We start from the raw sequence: 16,106 nt of genomic DNA, 5'->3' as shown, positions 1-16,106 counted from the left end.
TAGCTTTTCTAACTGAACTACACTTTTATACCATAAGACATAATGTGTATTTAAGCTGTCTATTGCTATAGCAAAGCTTAAGAACTCCCTACTGAAAATACAGCTAAAACCAAGCTGACTGACTGCTTTGGCTGGTCTTCCAACCTGGTTTTAAAGTGGTTTTGGACACTTTTTAGCAGGCCAGGCTGGTCTTAACTGGCTTATAGCAATTTTTTTTTTTTTTTTTAAACTGAATCAACTGGTTAGAGCCCTGAACGGACCTCAGATTTAGGCCCTAGCTAGGCCCATGTCCCACAGTTTATCAGAATTACCAGCCATCATTTTTGCTCATAAAGGTAAGAGTAATCATTCGTAACTGAAAAAGGTCTACTTTTATTTGTGTGCACTCACAATTTCAACAAAAGGTTGTGCTTTTATAAAATAAAGAAAACAAACATGATGCACTTTCCGCCATTTTTTTTTTTAACAGGAGTTACCGAAACTCAGCAAATACATGCCTCAAAGACATGATAAACAGCTTTAAATTACTACTTAACTAAATAAAACAAATCAAAAACAAAAACCCTTTAATTATTATCATAATCCGTAAGGATGCCTCTCTCTAAAGGTCCATCTAATGAGGAGATGACGAGTATCTTCTTACTATTTATCTTCTTACTATTACCATGCTGTCGCGGTAGCACAGTCTCGTGTTGTTTCCACCAGTGCTGCCATTTTTTTTAAATCACTAATTGATGGATGTCTAAAATATAAAAATAAAGTGAAGCCTAAAACAGGCCCGAAGCCCGGCCTGCATCTGAGCTATGATTTGATAATTGGCCTGAAGCCTGAGCCAGGGGGCATAAAAATTTAATTTTAGCTGGATTAGCATTAGGACTTGTTTATCATGCAAAAAAGGCTTACAACATGCTTACAATGTGCTAACAACATGCTAGTAAATTGCAAATCATGTTAGAAAAATGTAAACCAAATGCTAGGAACTTGTAAATCATGCTAGTAACTTGCTAATGCTAGTAACAACATGCTAGTAACTTGCTAATCATGCTAGAAACATGCTAGCAACTTGTTAAACATTTTAGAAACATGCTAGCATCATGCTAGAAACATGTTCATCATTACAGAATCATGCTAGCCACATGCTTGTAAACTTGTTAATCATGTTAACAACATGTTAGCAACTTGGTAATTATGCTAGAAACATATAACAATTTGTTAAACATGCTAATATCATGCATAGAATCATGTTAGTATTATGTTAATCATGATAGCAACATGCTAGTAACTTGCTAATCATGTTAACAGCATGCTAGTAACTTGCTTATCATGCTAGAAACATGTTTACACAATGTTAGTAACTAGCTAATCATGTTAAAAACATGCTAGTAACTTGCTAATCATGCTAGCAACATACTAGTAACTTGCTAAAACATGTTAACAAAATGCTAGTAACTTGCTAATCATGCTAGAAACATGCTAGTAACATGTTAATCATGCAAGAAACATGCTAGTAACATGTTAATCATGCAATAAACATGCTAGTAACATACTAATCATCCTAAAACATGCTAATCATGTAAAAACATACTTTATACCTGTCCTGATGACTGTATTGACCTGAAAACATTCAAACTTTTATCTTTAAAACTATTTTAAATTTCAAACTACTTCAAACTGAAAACTTTCAGACTGCAAGCTTTAAAACATTTTCAAACTTTCTATTTAGGCTTTTTCAAGCCAACTTAAAGTTTGTCTACAAATTTTTTAATCTAGTTCACTGTTGTTGTACAGAATATCTTAAGGGAATAGGTCATCTCTGTCATTATTTTTCCAAATTCTTCATTGTAAAAGCAGACTTTGTATGATAGCTTTATGTGCGGAACATAATTAAGTCATTACTCACTGATTTTTCACTCTCAAATCTCATTGTTGACTGCATTCAGATTCAAAAACAGGACTTTTAAGCATGGCATGCTGGCTTTGCAGAGACCATTGAGACCAACGTGCCCTGTTCTCGTGTGAGTGTCATATCCCAGTTTCATAATGCGCAATGAAGAATGAGAACTGAGAGCTGCAATGGATGGAAAGATCAAATTCATAATATACATTTCAGTCTATTGATCATGCAAAGCTATCATATGTTTTTAGAAGATACAGATAACAGCATTATAGGGTTGAAACAACAACTACAGAATTTAGAGTAAATAATAAAACATTACAAAACCTTACCGGCTATTTATGTAAGAAAAATACATAGGGTGAAGAGTGTACCTTTCAACAAACAGTTTTACTTTTGTCAGCATAGTTCAAGCTGCATTACAAACAGCATAAATCCACCACATAAATGTAACTTTGGAGCAAGAACAATCGTGGCAGCATTATTGAAGGGTCAATCTAAGACAAACTGCTGAAAATTGGCCACTTCATAAGGCCCATCAGAATAAAGATGGGCCCTTTGCAAGATGCAAGCTTAATTTTTTTTTATCTTAATTGCCTTGGCAAGATGAAGCAGAAGGGTGCTCCAAAGAACAGTTTTTCACCTAATTGAAGCACACACTCTGGAGGTTAAACCCCTCGAAAGGATTAGAGTATATGGGTGAGCACTTAAGAATGGAATGGAACACAGCCCATCACTGATCAGATAAGCAGTAAGTAAAATAGCTCCCTCTGCTGCCAAAATGTGGGAGTTCAAGTGACACTGCCTCTTTGCCCCCGCCTGACAATGATCTGAGATCTTGGCAGAGATGCATTATTGATGGAGAGCATGGCAACTGCTGAGACAGTTCAAATAAAGGAAAAGGAAATGTGTGAGATGAATACTATGAGTTATTTTTCTCAAAAAAGGAGACACAAGAGCATTAAATTAACATATTTCAATTTCATTTTCGGCGACATATGGTGAGAAAGATGTTAGGAAAGTGATCTCAGGAAATAAAAGATGGTGAGATGTGAAACGAAGCTGATTAATGTCCAGGTGACGTCACTGAAATCAAGATTCCTTCAGTAACAGAAGCAGACACAGCAGAAAAGCTTCCTCGTCTGTGGAGGTGGATCTGTGGAGCTGGTTTTGACAAAAGTATGGACCTAATGGTGTCTAAAGTGAGGGTGATTGACCTTTTCCATTTTATAGGAAACAGTCACATAAAAATGTGAAAGAACTAAAGAAAAGAAAAGAGGAACACCCACTCAGGAAAGACAGGATGTGAACCTTTAGAATTAGCACTCTGTTTCACGATTCTCTGTATGCATCATTATTAATGCGTAGGATTATCAAAGATCTTGTCATTAAGTCAAGCTTATTTGAGATCAGCTAAATTCTTGCTGTTCGTTCAGTTTAACATTTAAGTTTACCACAGTTTTAAGCTCGTATAGCCACCTGACTGTTTTTGCCAGTTTTACCTCAGAATGTCAAATAACCATTGAAAACTGATAAACATGATTTTGCTTCTCAGTCTTTATAAAACTGTATTTTTAATTTAAATCTAGTTTTACACATTGTCTTAGTGTATCCAGTATCATGATACACTATAAAATCCAGTTACCAGCAATTATTACCTTACCTTATTTTAACTCACAAAAAGGTGTTGCTTGTATTTATGTAGATTTTTGTTATGAAGAGTATTTATACTTTTTTTTTTCCCCCTCAGTGTTTGGTGAAGAGAAAACCAAGTTACCATCACAGGGAAGATTTAGAAAGATACTCAATAAATATGTTGCTATATTTGAAAAGAAAAACTAAAAGGAAGTATTATAACCCTTATGAAAATTAACCATGGTTTTAATGTAGTAAATGTGTAGTAACCATGTTTAGTTTTTTGGACCATTGACTACCGTTTGTATGGTTAAATATATGGTAAGTGAAGCAAAACCCTGGTTCATTTGTGGTAACCATAGTTTAACTATGGCTTTCTGGTTTTATTTATAGTAAAACCCCAGTGAGGAAGGCTGTTGTCTGAATGTCCAAAGATTACATCAGTTTGGACGCAAAGTTACAATTTTCCAAAGTTATCTTTGTCCATTGTCTGCGCTATTTCTCTTCTGAAGGTATGAGCGATTAAACTTTCTTTGTAGTGTAAATGTCTTTATATTTTGGTCTACTGTTGTTGCGTTCTTCAGTCCTTTCTTGTTCTTGTTCTACTTTTCTTTTAATGCTGTTTGGTAAACCCACTTAAATAGTTAATTTCTGCCACCTACTGGACTGGAGTGTGGAGCATGATGTCCAATATCATTTCTAAAAAAAAGATACAATATACTTTACACTTCACTATGTGATCTTAAATCATATTTAGTAAGCCCATTGCTTTCATCGCATTCTTTCTCTTTCATATGCTTCAAAATGTAATAGTATATGTTCCACAGTCTCTGGTTTACCACATTTATTGCCATTACAGGATTCATTTTTACCAATAATAAATAGTGAATCATAAAGAGCTGTGTGACCAATACGGAGTCTAGATATTATTGTGTACTCCTTCCTACTTTCAAAGTTATTTTCTTGTTGTTCTGTCTTTTCCATTTCGTTTTGTTTCTGAAACTACCGCCGGTGCAAGTGTTGCCTACTTGTGGCCCAAAATGGCTAATGCTGTCCTCGCGTGTTGTCTGAATTTTCGTAAATACTAATTTCCTAGTTGGAAAATGAACAGAAATGTGTGTGTTTTTGACTGGGAAACTGAGTGAGGTGAGTTGGGCCATAAACATAAAACAAGGCGGAGGAGAAACCATCTGTAGTGCTTGTTAAAGGGTTAGTTCACCCGAGAATGAAAATTCGTCTATCTTCCACTCAGCCTCGATGCATCTTAGGTGTATGTGCCTTAATTTTTTCAGAATAATCCAATCCGAGTTATATTACATATTGTCCTTGCTCTTCCAAGCCTTTCAATGTGGGTAATTGGGTGTTTGTTGTCAACAGTTAAAGCATTGAGCCTGCATTAAATGAAACAGAATATATTAGTCACTGATGAATTACTGAATGCACTTTTAAATAAACAGTTATTGCTAGTTTTAAATAAACATAAGTAAATTAAGAGCAGTCAGTGTGATAAAACATGGTTTTAACAACAACAACAACAAAACCAAAAGAGAGTTACCTCCTATGGCTATGATTTTATTAATAGAGTTGTCTGATTGATTTTTTAAGTCTCAATCATTCAAAGAAAATTAAGCAGTTTTACTAAAATAAAACCATGGATATTTTTTTTTAATTATAGAGGCTGTAGCATTTCTATCATAAAAAAATGGCCAAAAATGAAAGATTAGGTAGATATTTGAATTAAATGTTTGGTCAATATTAAACAAGGATTGTCTTGCAAGTGTAACAACAGCAATTGCCATGCCTTTGGTGCCCTTTGGAGACATTTGTAATACGTAATGTAGGCCTAAATAAATTAAATCATTAAAAAAATCACTATTGCCTAATTTTTAGTGCATTTTAAGGCATTTTTAAAGGCTGTTGTTCGCTTAGGTCTGTTTTTATTGCCACACTATGTGACAGCCCACCTTAATTTAATATTTGTGGGCAGTTTTCTTCCTTACCATTAGAGGTGCCAGAGTGTTTTAGGTCTCCTTAAAGGGAATGCTATTTCATGCTGAGTTTTTTACACTGTTAAAGAGTTGGATTCCCATGCTAAACATGGACAAAGTTTCAAAAATTAAGTTGTACATTTGAAGGAGTATTTCTGTTCCAAAAATACTCCTTCGGGTTTGTCACAAGTTTCGGAAAGTTTTTTTCGAGTATGGCTCTGTGTGACGTTAGATGGAGTGGAATTTCCTTATATGGGTGCTAAGGGCACTTCTGCCGGAAGAGCGTGCGCTCCTGTATAGCACAGCACTGAGAGCACAACAGACATTCACTTATCAGAGTGAGAGCGTCGCGAAATGTCACAAAAGAAGTGTGTTTTTGGTTGCCAGGGCAAGACAACTCTACACAGATTACCAAAAAAAAAAACAGCATTAAGGGACCAGTGGATGGAGTTTATTTTTACAGAGCATCAACGGAGTTGTGCAAGTGTTTGTGTTTGTTCCCTGCATTTCGAAGATGCTTGTTTTACAAACAATGCCCAGTTTGACGCCGGATTTGCACATTGTTTATTTCTTAAAGATAATGCAGTCCCAACAAAAAAGGGTCACGATCGTGTGTTGGAACCGCATGCGGTGAGTAAAACTGCTTCAAATATCTCTGTGTTGTTAACTTAGCTATCGGCGCGTAAGCACATCAAGTAAACAACATGCGATGTTGTCATCAAACTGCACTTTCCACATGTACAGCTTAAAAAAAAAAGACAACAAAGTGGAACTTAGTCATTTTCCAAAACCGCTAAGCAAATATATACAGTTTCAATACATACCACATAGAGACGTCGTTGCTGATGCTGCTCTTGTTAAATTTCAGCCTCTTGATCTGATTCTGGATCATAAATATACGCTGAATCTGACTGTTAGCATGGTTTGTTTTGGTTGATTTTGTCCTCTCTGTAATGTCACAGCTTCCAAACGCTCTCAACGCAAAAGCCTACTGGCGCTCGTGATTCTTTAGCTCCGCCCACACGTCACGCCTCCAGCCGGTCGTGTTTTTCCGGGAAAAATCGGTACAGACTATCTTTCTCTTATGAATACAATAAAACTAAAGACTTTTTGGAGTTATGAAGGATGCAGTACTACTCTATAGGTACTCAAGATTAACAGGATATTGAGTGAAAACGAGCATTTCACTCCCCTTTAAAGGAGCTATGTGGAAGTTTTTACTTAAAAAAATCTTTAAGATAGAGTTTTCATTTGTACATGTATGAGCCAACCATGATGTGAAAAAAAGAAAAGAATGAATCCTCGACTGTCCACCACGGTTGCCTCTATTAGCCTGTAGGCTCAATTGTTTGTGGAGGAGTCGAAAATTCAAAAAATGTGACGTCATGCGCGTTTCTCATGTACTTGGGCTTACAACCATAGACAGTAAAAGAAATGGACACAGCGACCCCATTGGAACTCTATTGAGACAAGTGAAGCCCATTTTTAGCGTTTTTTAGCACTTCCGTTTCTGAGCTTGACGATGTCAGCAACCTGTCTGACAGATGTAAATCTTCTAAGTGGCTGTGGGTGCAAACTGCCATCGTTAATCTTGCAGAGACGGCGAGCTTGAGCGGGGAGTTCTTTGTCGTGAGTGAGCAGGAGTAAGTATTCTGATTAATTATTTTGTATAGTATTTTAAAATGTAACGCCAGTACGCCATATTAAGTTAATTGCCTGCGAGCTTCTCCTCCTGTCTGTATGGTAATGCGACAGAGAGACGAGTGGTTATGACGCAATCGTTAGCCTATTTTTTACAAAAACTGTTTATACGGGGCCATAATGTAACATAGAAGGTAATGGAGCCCTTTATACATTGTCGTGTATCTTTAGAAATAAATAATGGACAAACGGAGTCTTTAAACGCGTCAGATGTAAAGTTATTCGCTGTCAAAGTGACGGCAAAATGAATTGGAGTCAAAGGGAATGCTAACGCAAGTGAAGTTCTGCTAAAAGATGGCAGCCACCACCTGACTTCAACTTCCGGTCGAGTTCCTTGCCCCCTGCTTACAACCGTAAGGCACTCCAGCCATTATAGTAAGCAGTGGCAATAGTGTTTTCAGATGGACTCTGTGGATAGAAAGAAGCGACCAGCCTCTGGCAGCACAATTCAGACACCCACGGATACTCCTCGTAAGTAAAAAGAAAAAAAAAAAAAAGTATCTAGTGTGGCAAAAAGAGAGAGCAACCGGAGTCAGTGGTTGCTGCGGCAACCCTGGTTGATGTGGTCGTGCTCGTACGAGCGTGCGCACTGAGAACGAGCATGAGACTGGCTGCAGTTCCTCAAGGGTAAGACATTTCAGAACCTATGCAATGCTTCTTTAAGTAAAGTCATGTAGACAGAGTTAGCAATAGCAAGCAGCAGTAGCCAGCATGGCTAACTTGCTGAACACATTGTGCTATGTCCTCGTTAGAAAATGCGTCTTTTCAAGCCCAGTCTAAAGGGCTTTTTCAAAATAAATTATATATATAAATGTTCACATTGCTGATGTTTTTTTTTTTGTATGTATGGCCTATGTTTGGATTGATGCTAAGAGTTTAATACAGTGTATATGTATGCATTTTAGAAGGACTCTTTATTGGTGAGGTTACCACATCATGGTCCATATAAAATATGGATGGAACGTTCTTTTTGACACAAGACCATAGTCTGGACTATTTTTGGATTGTTAGGAGCTGTGACTTGTTTTCATTACAAGAGGTTGGATTATTCATTTGCTATCAGCCTACTTCAGTATGGAGAGTGTCTGGACATTGAGGTACTACAGGTAACACTTTTGCACACATCATCTTTCACATGATGAAATCCTACAATCTTACATTGCTCTGTCTGCCTTGTTTTATTTAATTTTTTTAGCTATGTGTAGCAATATTTAACCTGAACTGAACGTTGTCTATTTTGTATTTTAAAAATCTGTTGATTTGATATGATCTGTAAATTTTTGACATATAAACCTTAGTCACGAAGCATTTTCCAATAGACTTAAGCTATAGTAGCTCAAAAGTATTTAAAGCAGGGTTGACAAACTCAATTCCTGGAGGCCCAGAGACTTGCAGCATTTTCTCTGCTCCAACCCTTATACCATGTAGTTTTCAAATAAGCCTGAAGGACTTAATTAGTTTGGATCAGGTGTGTTTAATTAGGGTTGAATCTAAACTCTGCCGTGCTTCAACCCTGCAGGAATTGAGTTTGACATCCCTGATTTAAAGTGAAACAGATGTATTGTTATAGATCAGGGTGCATCCTGTTCCTGGAGATGAAGCTTACTACAGAGTTCAGTACCAGCCCTGATTAAACAAACCTGTCTTTAATTATCAAGTGCTCCTTCAGTTCCTATATAGTCTGTTCAGGCGTGTTGATCAGGACATGGTTGGGCACCCCATTGTAGATTAATAATGTGGGCTAAGTGATGGCTTCCCGTGCAGGGCCAACATTAAAGGGTCAGTGTTTTGCCAATAAGCAAATCTCAGAATTGGGGGCCCTCAGGCTAGCCCTAACTGGGCCCGTAAAGCGCCAGTGCATGCTTGTTTGCAAGCGTGTCTAAAGGTATAAGTCCTGATTAGGTCACAAAGGGTTTCTCGAAAGCAGCAGAAGAGATGTGCGGAGTGTCGTTATGGTTGACGCATCCTTTCACTTTCTTTTCAAAAAGAGGGTCCCGCTATTGAGTCATCGAAACATGATGTCACAGTTACAGAATGATGACATTAGTTTCGAGATCTATGAGATGCATCACAAAGACCATAACACAAAGCTCAGAGGTAACCAAATATGGTTCAGTTTAGTGCCAAGTTAAGATTAAATTACATTCTAAATTACATCAACTTGAGATGATTATTGAACAAATGTCGGTGTTGAAACCCACAGCTAACCAGAATAACCAACATCTGAGATGTTTGCTGATGGATTAGTAGCAATGAGTCAGTGCTGTGAAGCTGTGTTTCTGCTCCCTCACTCCCACCTATATGGAAAGTCTTATCATTATCGGTCTCGTTCTTGTAAGCATATCAGACTACCAGTCTACCGCCAGTATAAATTAGTCATCACAAAAATGATTAAAACAAGGCAAAGAAATGCACATGACACTGGCAGAAGGTAAATATTGTTTATTCCAACAACTGCCTTACACTGTATAAGCTTTTTGTCAGATATACCTATATCATACAATCAGACCTACAAAAAATGAGATCTTGGGACAATAATATAACAAAACATCGATTCATCCATATTTAGTGATCCCAAAAAGTGACTTGGGTCATACTTTACCATGCCATAAGTCAGTACAATGTCATTAGATCCTGATTTCCAGATAGAGGTCTGTGGTCAAGAGATACATAGGATATACATGGAATGTTATTTTAATAATTTTCATGACATTTCTCATTATTTGATTGTCCACAAATGTCCAACTAATGACCTCATAAGCATCTTGTGCTGTAATCATTTTAGTTGAAATGTTGTTGTTCTCAATAGAACATATAGCTTTTTATATCAGATTTTGAGGGTTAAGAATAACCCTCTACATTAAACAGTCTTTCAAACCAGTGGCATCTGCAAACAAAGGAAGCTAGAGAGTTTCTCAGAACTACTGTCACTTTTCTGAGCAATTTGTGAAATGACATTTAACCAGCTGGAGTCAAGATAGTTTTAGTGGATGAATGAAGTCAGCTCTTCACAAAAGGTTTCGGAGTTTCCACAAGTGTTGTTCATTTCATTAGCATGATCCAGTAACATCTCACTGTCATAAAGTGTCATTTTTTCTTCATTCTCAAAGTCTTAATTTTGAATGGTACGTATGTCCTAAAACAGCATACTACTGTTTTATAATCAGCAAAAAGTCATTGTTGTGAAATGTTTTGCTTGAACAGGTCTTTTGTTTAAAGACTCTTAGATTTGTTTCTTTAGTCTAAACCAATGATTTTCAAAGACATTTAAGTACCCTAAAAACATTTTTGCTGACTCATGATCAACAGCCATAAATGCAGATAAATATGACAAAATAAGAAATAAAGAACAAACAAGAAAACACACATACACGTGATATTAACAATTATAAATACACTTTCAGTGGCTTGCCACTCTTAATATACCACCTGACCAATGACATATTTGTTGGCGAAAACTTGGAAATAGCATAGTAGCATACTCTGCCACATTAAAAGGATAGTTCAATCCAAATATTGTTGACACTTACTAACCCTCAAGTTGTCCCAAAGCTGTATGAGATTCTTTCTTCTGTTCAACACAACAAAACATATTTTAAAAGGATGTCGGTAAGTAAACAATTAGTATGGAAGAAAACACTATGAAGTCAATGGGGACCAGCAATCCACATTCCTCAAAATATCTCGGAAAACTCATAAAGGTTTGGAAAAACGTGGGTAAATAATGAAAGAATATACATTTTTGGTTGAACTGCCATTTGTAGTACTTGTAGTATGCAAGTCTGCCATTCTGAATCCAGGCTTAATTTTTGTGCTTTGCTGAAGGGAGGTATCCTGATACTCTCCTTTGTGTGCATGTGACCCTTTGCTAAGTCCCCATCTTTGCTGCAACTAACAGCTGTCGCTGATCTGCCATTTGAGACCAGTTTTAAAAGAAAAAAATATAGAAATTATCCAGATATATTGTTGTTGAGGAGCTTAAAATAGTGACCCAAGATACCAAAAGAGAAAACAAGTGGTATTTATCGCCCTTTCTTGTTAAATAAATCTTGACATGTTCATGCTAGATAAATTATGTTGATCATAATTCTCAAACAAATGTGTCATCAGTAAGGAGACCTAAATGACTTTAACTAACTTTTCTATTGACTCAGGTGTTGTAGTGTGGACTAAGGAACTCACAATACCAAAGTGAGAGTGTTTCAGAAATATTTGGAGCAGTTCGGGGCCTTAGCAAAGGGTCAGGTTTCACACAAATACATATACATGTGTATATATAAAGTGCGTCAATAGGGTGCCAATTTTACATTGGTAACATTCAGGATTCGGCCATACTTGGACATTCAGTGACACTTCATCCATTGAGTGGGGAAAAGGTCAAATATAGTGCAATAAAGGAAGAGAGCTTTGGAGAAGTCACTTAAAAAAAAAAAGAAAAAAAAAAAGCTAAGATGTAAAACACATAAAACCCAGCAGATCAGTGCGGAGTGAGTCCACATTCAATACTGTCACAAATCCATTGCAGTCTTTGGTCTAGATTCAGGTTTAACTAAGCTTGATCACACCCAGGTAGGTTTCTGTGTGAGAGGCCTGGATTTTGGCTTCCGGATGGCAAGTCACATGCAGAGTATCATTGCTATCCAGGGGAATGCCATTAGCTAAGAAGATAGTTGAGAGTTTTGATCCATTGATCAGACCTTTTAAAATCTCTTGTCGTTTTTCTGATTGCAAAGTGATTGTATGGTTTGCTTTCTCCTGAGGGTGAAGGGTGACCTGCAGGTACAGGAAATATTGGCCGTACTCTTTCACCATCAACTTTTCCTTTCCCTCTCCCTTGATGAAATCAGGACGCACTGTTTTCCACCGAAGTAAATTCACCTTGTCTGAGACTTTCCCTGTGAACAGAAAGACAGAGAGGTCATGCTAACAATAGATCAAATAACTGCTGTTCTTCTGAATGTTCTATTCATCAAAGAGATCTCAACACAAACAAACAAAAAAAAATCACAGTTTCTACAAAATATTAAGCAGCACGACTGCTTGTCAACATTGATAATAAGAAGAAATGTTCCCTAAGCAGCAAATCAGCATATTAGAATGATGTCTGATGGATCATGTCACTGAAGTCTGGAGTAATGATGCTGAAAATTCAGCTTTTTAAAACATATTACAAATGCAGTCTTGGTAAGTGTTAGAGGCTTCTTTCTGAAAACATAAAAATTGTACTGACCCTAAACTTTTGAAATGTATTATATATGTAAATCAAACAAACCTATTTCTAGACTACATTGTGCTATAATTCTTATATTTTGCTGTATAATGTAAATACATTGATACATTTCAAACTTTTTGAATTAAGTGTCCAAATAGTTTTTGTGGCTACATTACAAGCTGAAGACAGATAAAATGAACTCTTTAAACTCTAAAAGCTTCAAAATGCTGACTTACAGTTTGGCGAAAATACCATTAGAGGAGTTTCTTTGATGTTAGCTTGGATGATGTTTCCCGGAGTCTGTTGGCGTAAAAAGAATTGGGGAATATCAAGGCCTTCAATCTTTCACACATTCTCTAAAGCAAAATATAGTACAAATATAGTAAACAAAACTAAGAAAGGAATGTCCATAAGGACTTTGAATGCATTGCCTGAAATTTTAACAAAGTTGTAAAAACCTTGAGCATTAAGCATTTGTATAGCATTTAAGATTTTATAGATTAATAGATACAGTAGTTAGATGTTGCTAAGGTGGTTTAATTGCAAGGCTAGGTGGTTGGTATGATGTTCAGGGTGGTTGCTAGGTTCCTATGGGTGGCCACTAGAGCACTGCCACTTATTTTTTCCTTCCAAACATTTTGTTTTTTTCCAAATGTATGTAAAAGGTACGATTGTGCAATATGTTGTGCTTCTGATGTCAGACAAACAGAACAAAAAACATTATCAGGGAAAAGGATGGGTGGTGGAGTGGCATTTCCCCTCAGTGGAATGATGTCATGATTGTTCTTCTGCTGTTCTGCGGTTGCTGGTGTGCCTTTACCAGTCCAATACGTCTACATCTATTCGTGTGTGTGTGTGTGTGTGTGTGTGTGGAAAAAACTTTTAAAGAGAAAGTATAGTTTCAGACCTAAACCAATTTCGTTTTCAAGCATCAGAATCAGGTTCTTATATCTTATAGGTGTTACTTTTGAATCAAGTCACCAGTTAGCATTTCTAAAACTAACAGCCACATTTTAATCTTCTGAAATATACCCCAAAATAGAATTTCTTTACTTGTTTTTTTTTTTTTTTTTTTTTGACTGAGCACACTAGAATAGTAGTTGAATGAGATGCATGTGACAAAACTGTAACACAAAACCGATGATAAAGTGGAATTGCATCACATGCTGATCTGTATCAATAGAGAGTTTCCTCTCTTATTTTCTGCTGTGCTGAATTGTTCAGTGCACAATATGTTTTGACGTTCATTTGGGAACAATAGATCCGACCTTCCAACTGGCATGATATCATGGCTAATTACTCTCCACAGTTCAGATAAACAAAAGCATCTTCTGCAAAGTCAGATCGTGCCACTGCGCTGGAAAGAGATGATGACTGATAGTGATATCTGCAATATTGATACCGAGTTTCCACATTGTTACCAAATGAGCTGTTTCCTTACTGTATACAAATGACTCACTGTACCGTGTGGTCATTGCACGGTTACTTATTGTAAGAGTACAGATCTTTTTATACACACTTTCACACTTAAGAAAAAGGGTTCTTTAAGAAACTGTTCACTGAAAGCTTCCTTATGATCCCAAAACTGTTCTTCAATTGAATCGCTACTAAAACCACCTATTGGAACGTGTATTTTTAGAGAGCAGTTACTAAAATTCAAATAGCTATATGTCGTTATTTACAGTAGGGTACAAAACCGCATCTGTGAATAAATTATATTTTAATATATAGTCATTTGAGCTTATATATTTCAATCTGTCGTGTCTGTAAATATAAGTGTGCTGTGATTACACACATCTGCGGTCTTGAGTCAGCAGCCGCTGTGGTCTGAGTGTATCCCACCAATATACAGATACGCAATCCACAACAGAACCCGAAACAATGTAACCAGTTCACAATACAATACCAGTTAGGAGTTTATATTCATTTTAATTTTAATTTTAATTTTACTACACATTAAGTTTTTCCCAGTGATGCCATAGAAGAACCATTTTCGGTTCCTCAAACAACCTTTCAGAGAACCATTTTTTTTTCTCTTAGTGCAAATAACATTTTAATACTTTAAACAATATTTATTTTCACTATAAGAAACCAATGGAAAGGTTCCATGGATGTTCTTCATGAAGCCATCAATGCCAGTAAAGAACCTTTATTTTTAATTAATTGTAGATTACAGATCTCAACCATACCTGCGCTTTACTAGGAGCTGGTGATTCTCTGTGGTTGAAGTGGAGAGTTATTAATGTTCCCAATCCTAGAGTGAGCAGGGTGGCCCAAACAAGTAATCCCTGGATCAGTCTCCTCTGATGGGCCAAAGCACCACCACCACCTCCCCCCCTGTCACCCATTTTACCGCTGCAGTACTCGGCAGATAGAGACATGGTGCCCGACAGCCTCAGCGCAGGTCAAGTGTGAGAGACGAGTGAGCAAACTGAACCGAAAACACTGGTGAGGTTGCGAAGCCTGGGATTGATGATGCAGAATGAGCGTGGCCTCCACCTCTCGTCTTCTGGTTGGCCCGTAGACAAACCTCAGAATGTGTCAAGTTTCCTGTATAAAGGCTCGGTTGATTGTGTAAGTGAGTGTCTGTTTTCCTGCTTCTCAGCATATGACAGGTCCTACAGTTCTTTTAATAGACTGCTGGGAGTTTTTATACTAAAAAACATCCCATTCTCTAGACCACATGTGACACACTACATGAGACCTGTTTTGAAGCATATACCATGTTGACGTATACAGGTGCAAGTTTAGGTGTTTCTTGCCATAACTTGTTCTGACATGTTCAGAACATAAGGAAGGAGTCCTTTATTGTGGTAGGCACCACATTTACCACACCGCTTTATACCAGTACTAAATTGAATGTGCGATGTGTATTTTTTTTGCATATGTTGTTATTCTGCTTAAACATGTTCTGACATGTGTTAACAAAAACATTAATACAGATAACTAAGATATCCATAAACAGTTTATGTTTAAGACATTATAGAAAATGTGAATGGATCAAACATAAAAAAAAAAAAGCATGTTAAAAATACTGAATTTATAAATTTATTCCTGTGATGCAAAGCTGAATTTCCGGCATCATTCATACAGTCTTCAGTGTCACATGACATCACATGACGTGTCACAAAACGTTTCTTATTCATTTCAAATAAAGACTTTAGTTGTAAATGCTCCTAGGTCATCGCTCCAGCACAGTAGTATCATCGTGACAGAATACCGGACCCACCAAAGAAAGCGGCGCCCCTTCTCCCAATTTTATTTCCTGTTTTTGGAAAAGTCTTTTGCTTTTCTTGTTTCTCCCCATAGCTATGGAGATAGCCACTATAGGTCGGTCTGAGTGCCGAGGTCAGGGCTCCTGAACTGTCTGCTCTGCAATGGCTCCCTAGTTTGCCTGCTCCGCCATGGGACCCAGATCTGGTACCGCCTTAGAGGCATCCCGTCCAAGCCTGTCCTGAGGGACCTCCAAGGCGCTGTTATGTGGTGCATAATGTCACGTCCAAGGACTGTCTGCTGTTCCGTGTATTGTTTTGCTCCCCATGTGGTCCCCATTACCCAGTTTCTCCCATGTCTTGATTGTTCATTAATTTAAGGTGTGTCCCGTTATATTCCATGTGTATTTTAGCCCTGTGTTTCCTGTGTCCGTTATTGTTTGTGTGTGTGTGTGTGTGTTGTA

At 37.1% G+C, this 16,106-nt stretch overlaps 1 protein-coding gene across 1 annotated transcript; it reads right to left on the bottom strand.

Annotated features, from left to right (window-relative positions):
• Positions 1 to 9,646: 9,646 nt before the first annotated feature.
• On the bottom strand, positions 9,647 to 14,975 carry LOC113049142 (uncharacterized). Its single transcript, XM_026211211.1, has 3 exons — positions 14,620 to 14,975; positions 12,667 to 12,730; positions 9,647 to 12,113 (listed from the first exon to the last, which is right to left on the bottom strand). Exons 1-3 carry the CDS (start codon positions 14,809 to 14,811, stop codon positions 11,764 to 11,766), a joined length of 606 nt encoding a protein of 201 aa, XP_026066996.1. The 5' UTR covers positions 14,812 to 14,975; the 3' UTR covers positions 9,647 to 11,763.
• Positions 14,976 to 16,106: the final 1,131 nt, after the last annotated feature.

This window comes from Carassius auratus, chromosome 3, assembly GCF_003368295.1.
Source record: "Carassius auratus strain Wakin chromosome 3, ASM336829v1, whole genome shotgun sequence".
In the NCBI taxonomy this organism is placed as follows: domain Eukaryota; kingdom Metazoa; phylum Chordata; class Actinopteri; order Cypriniformes; family Cyprinidae; genus Carassius; species Carassius auratus.
This window is presented reverse-complemented; position numbering and strand designations above follow the sequence as displayed.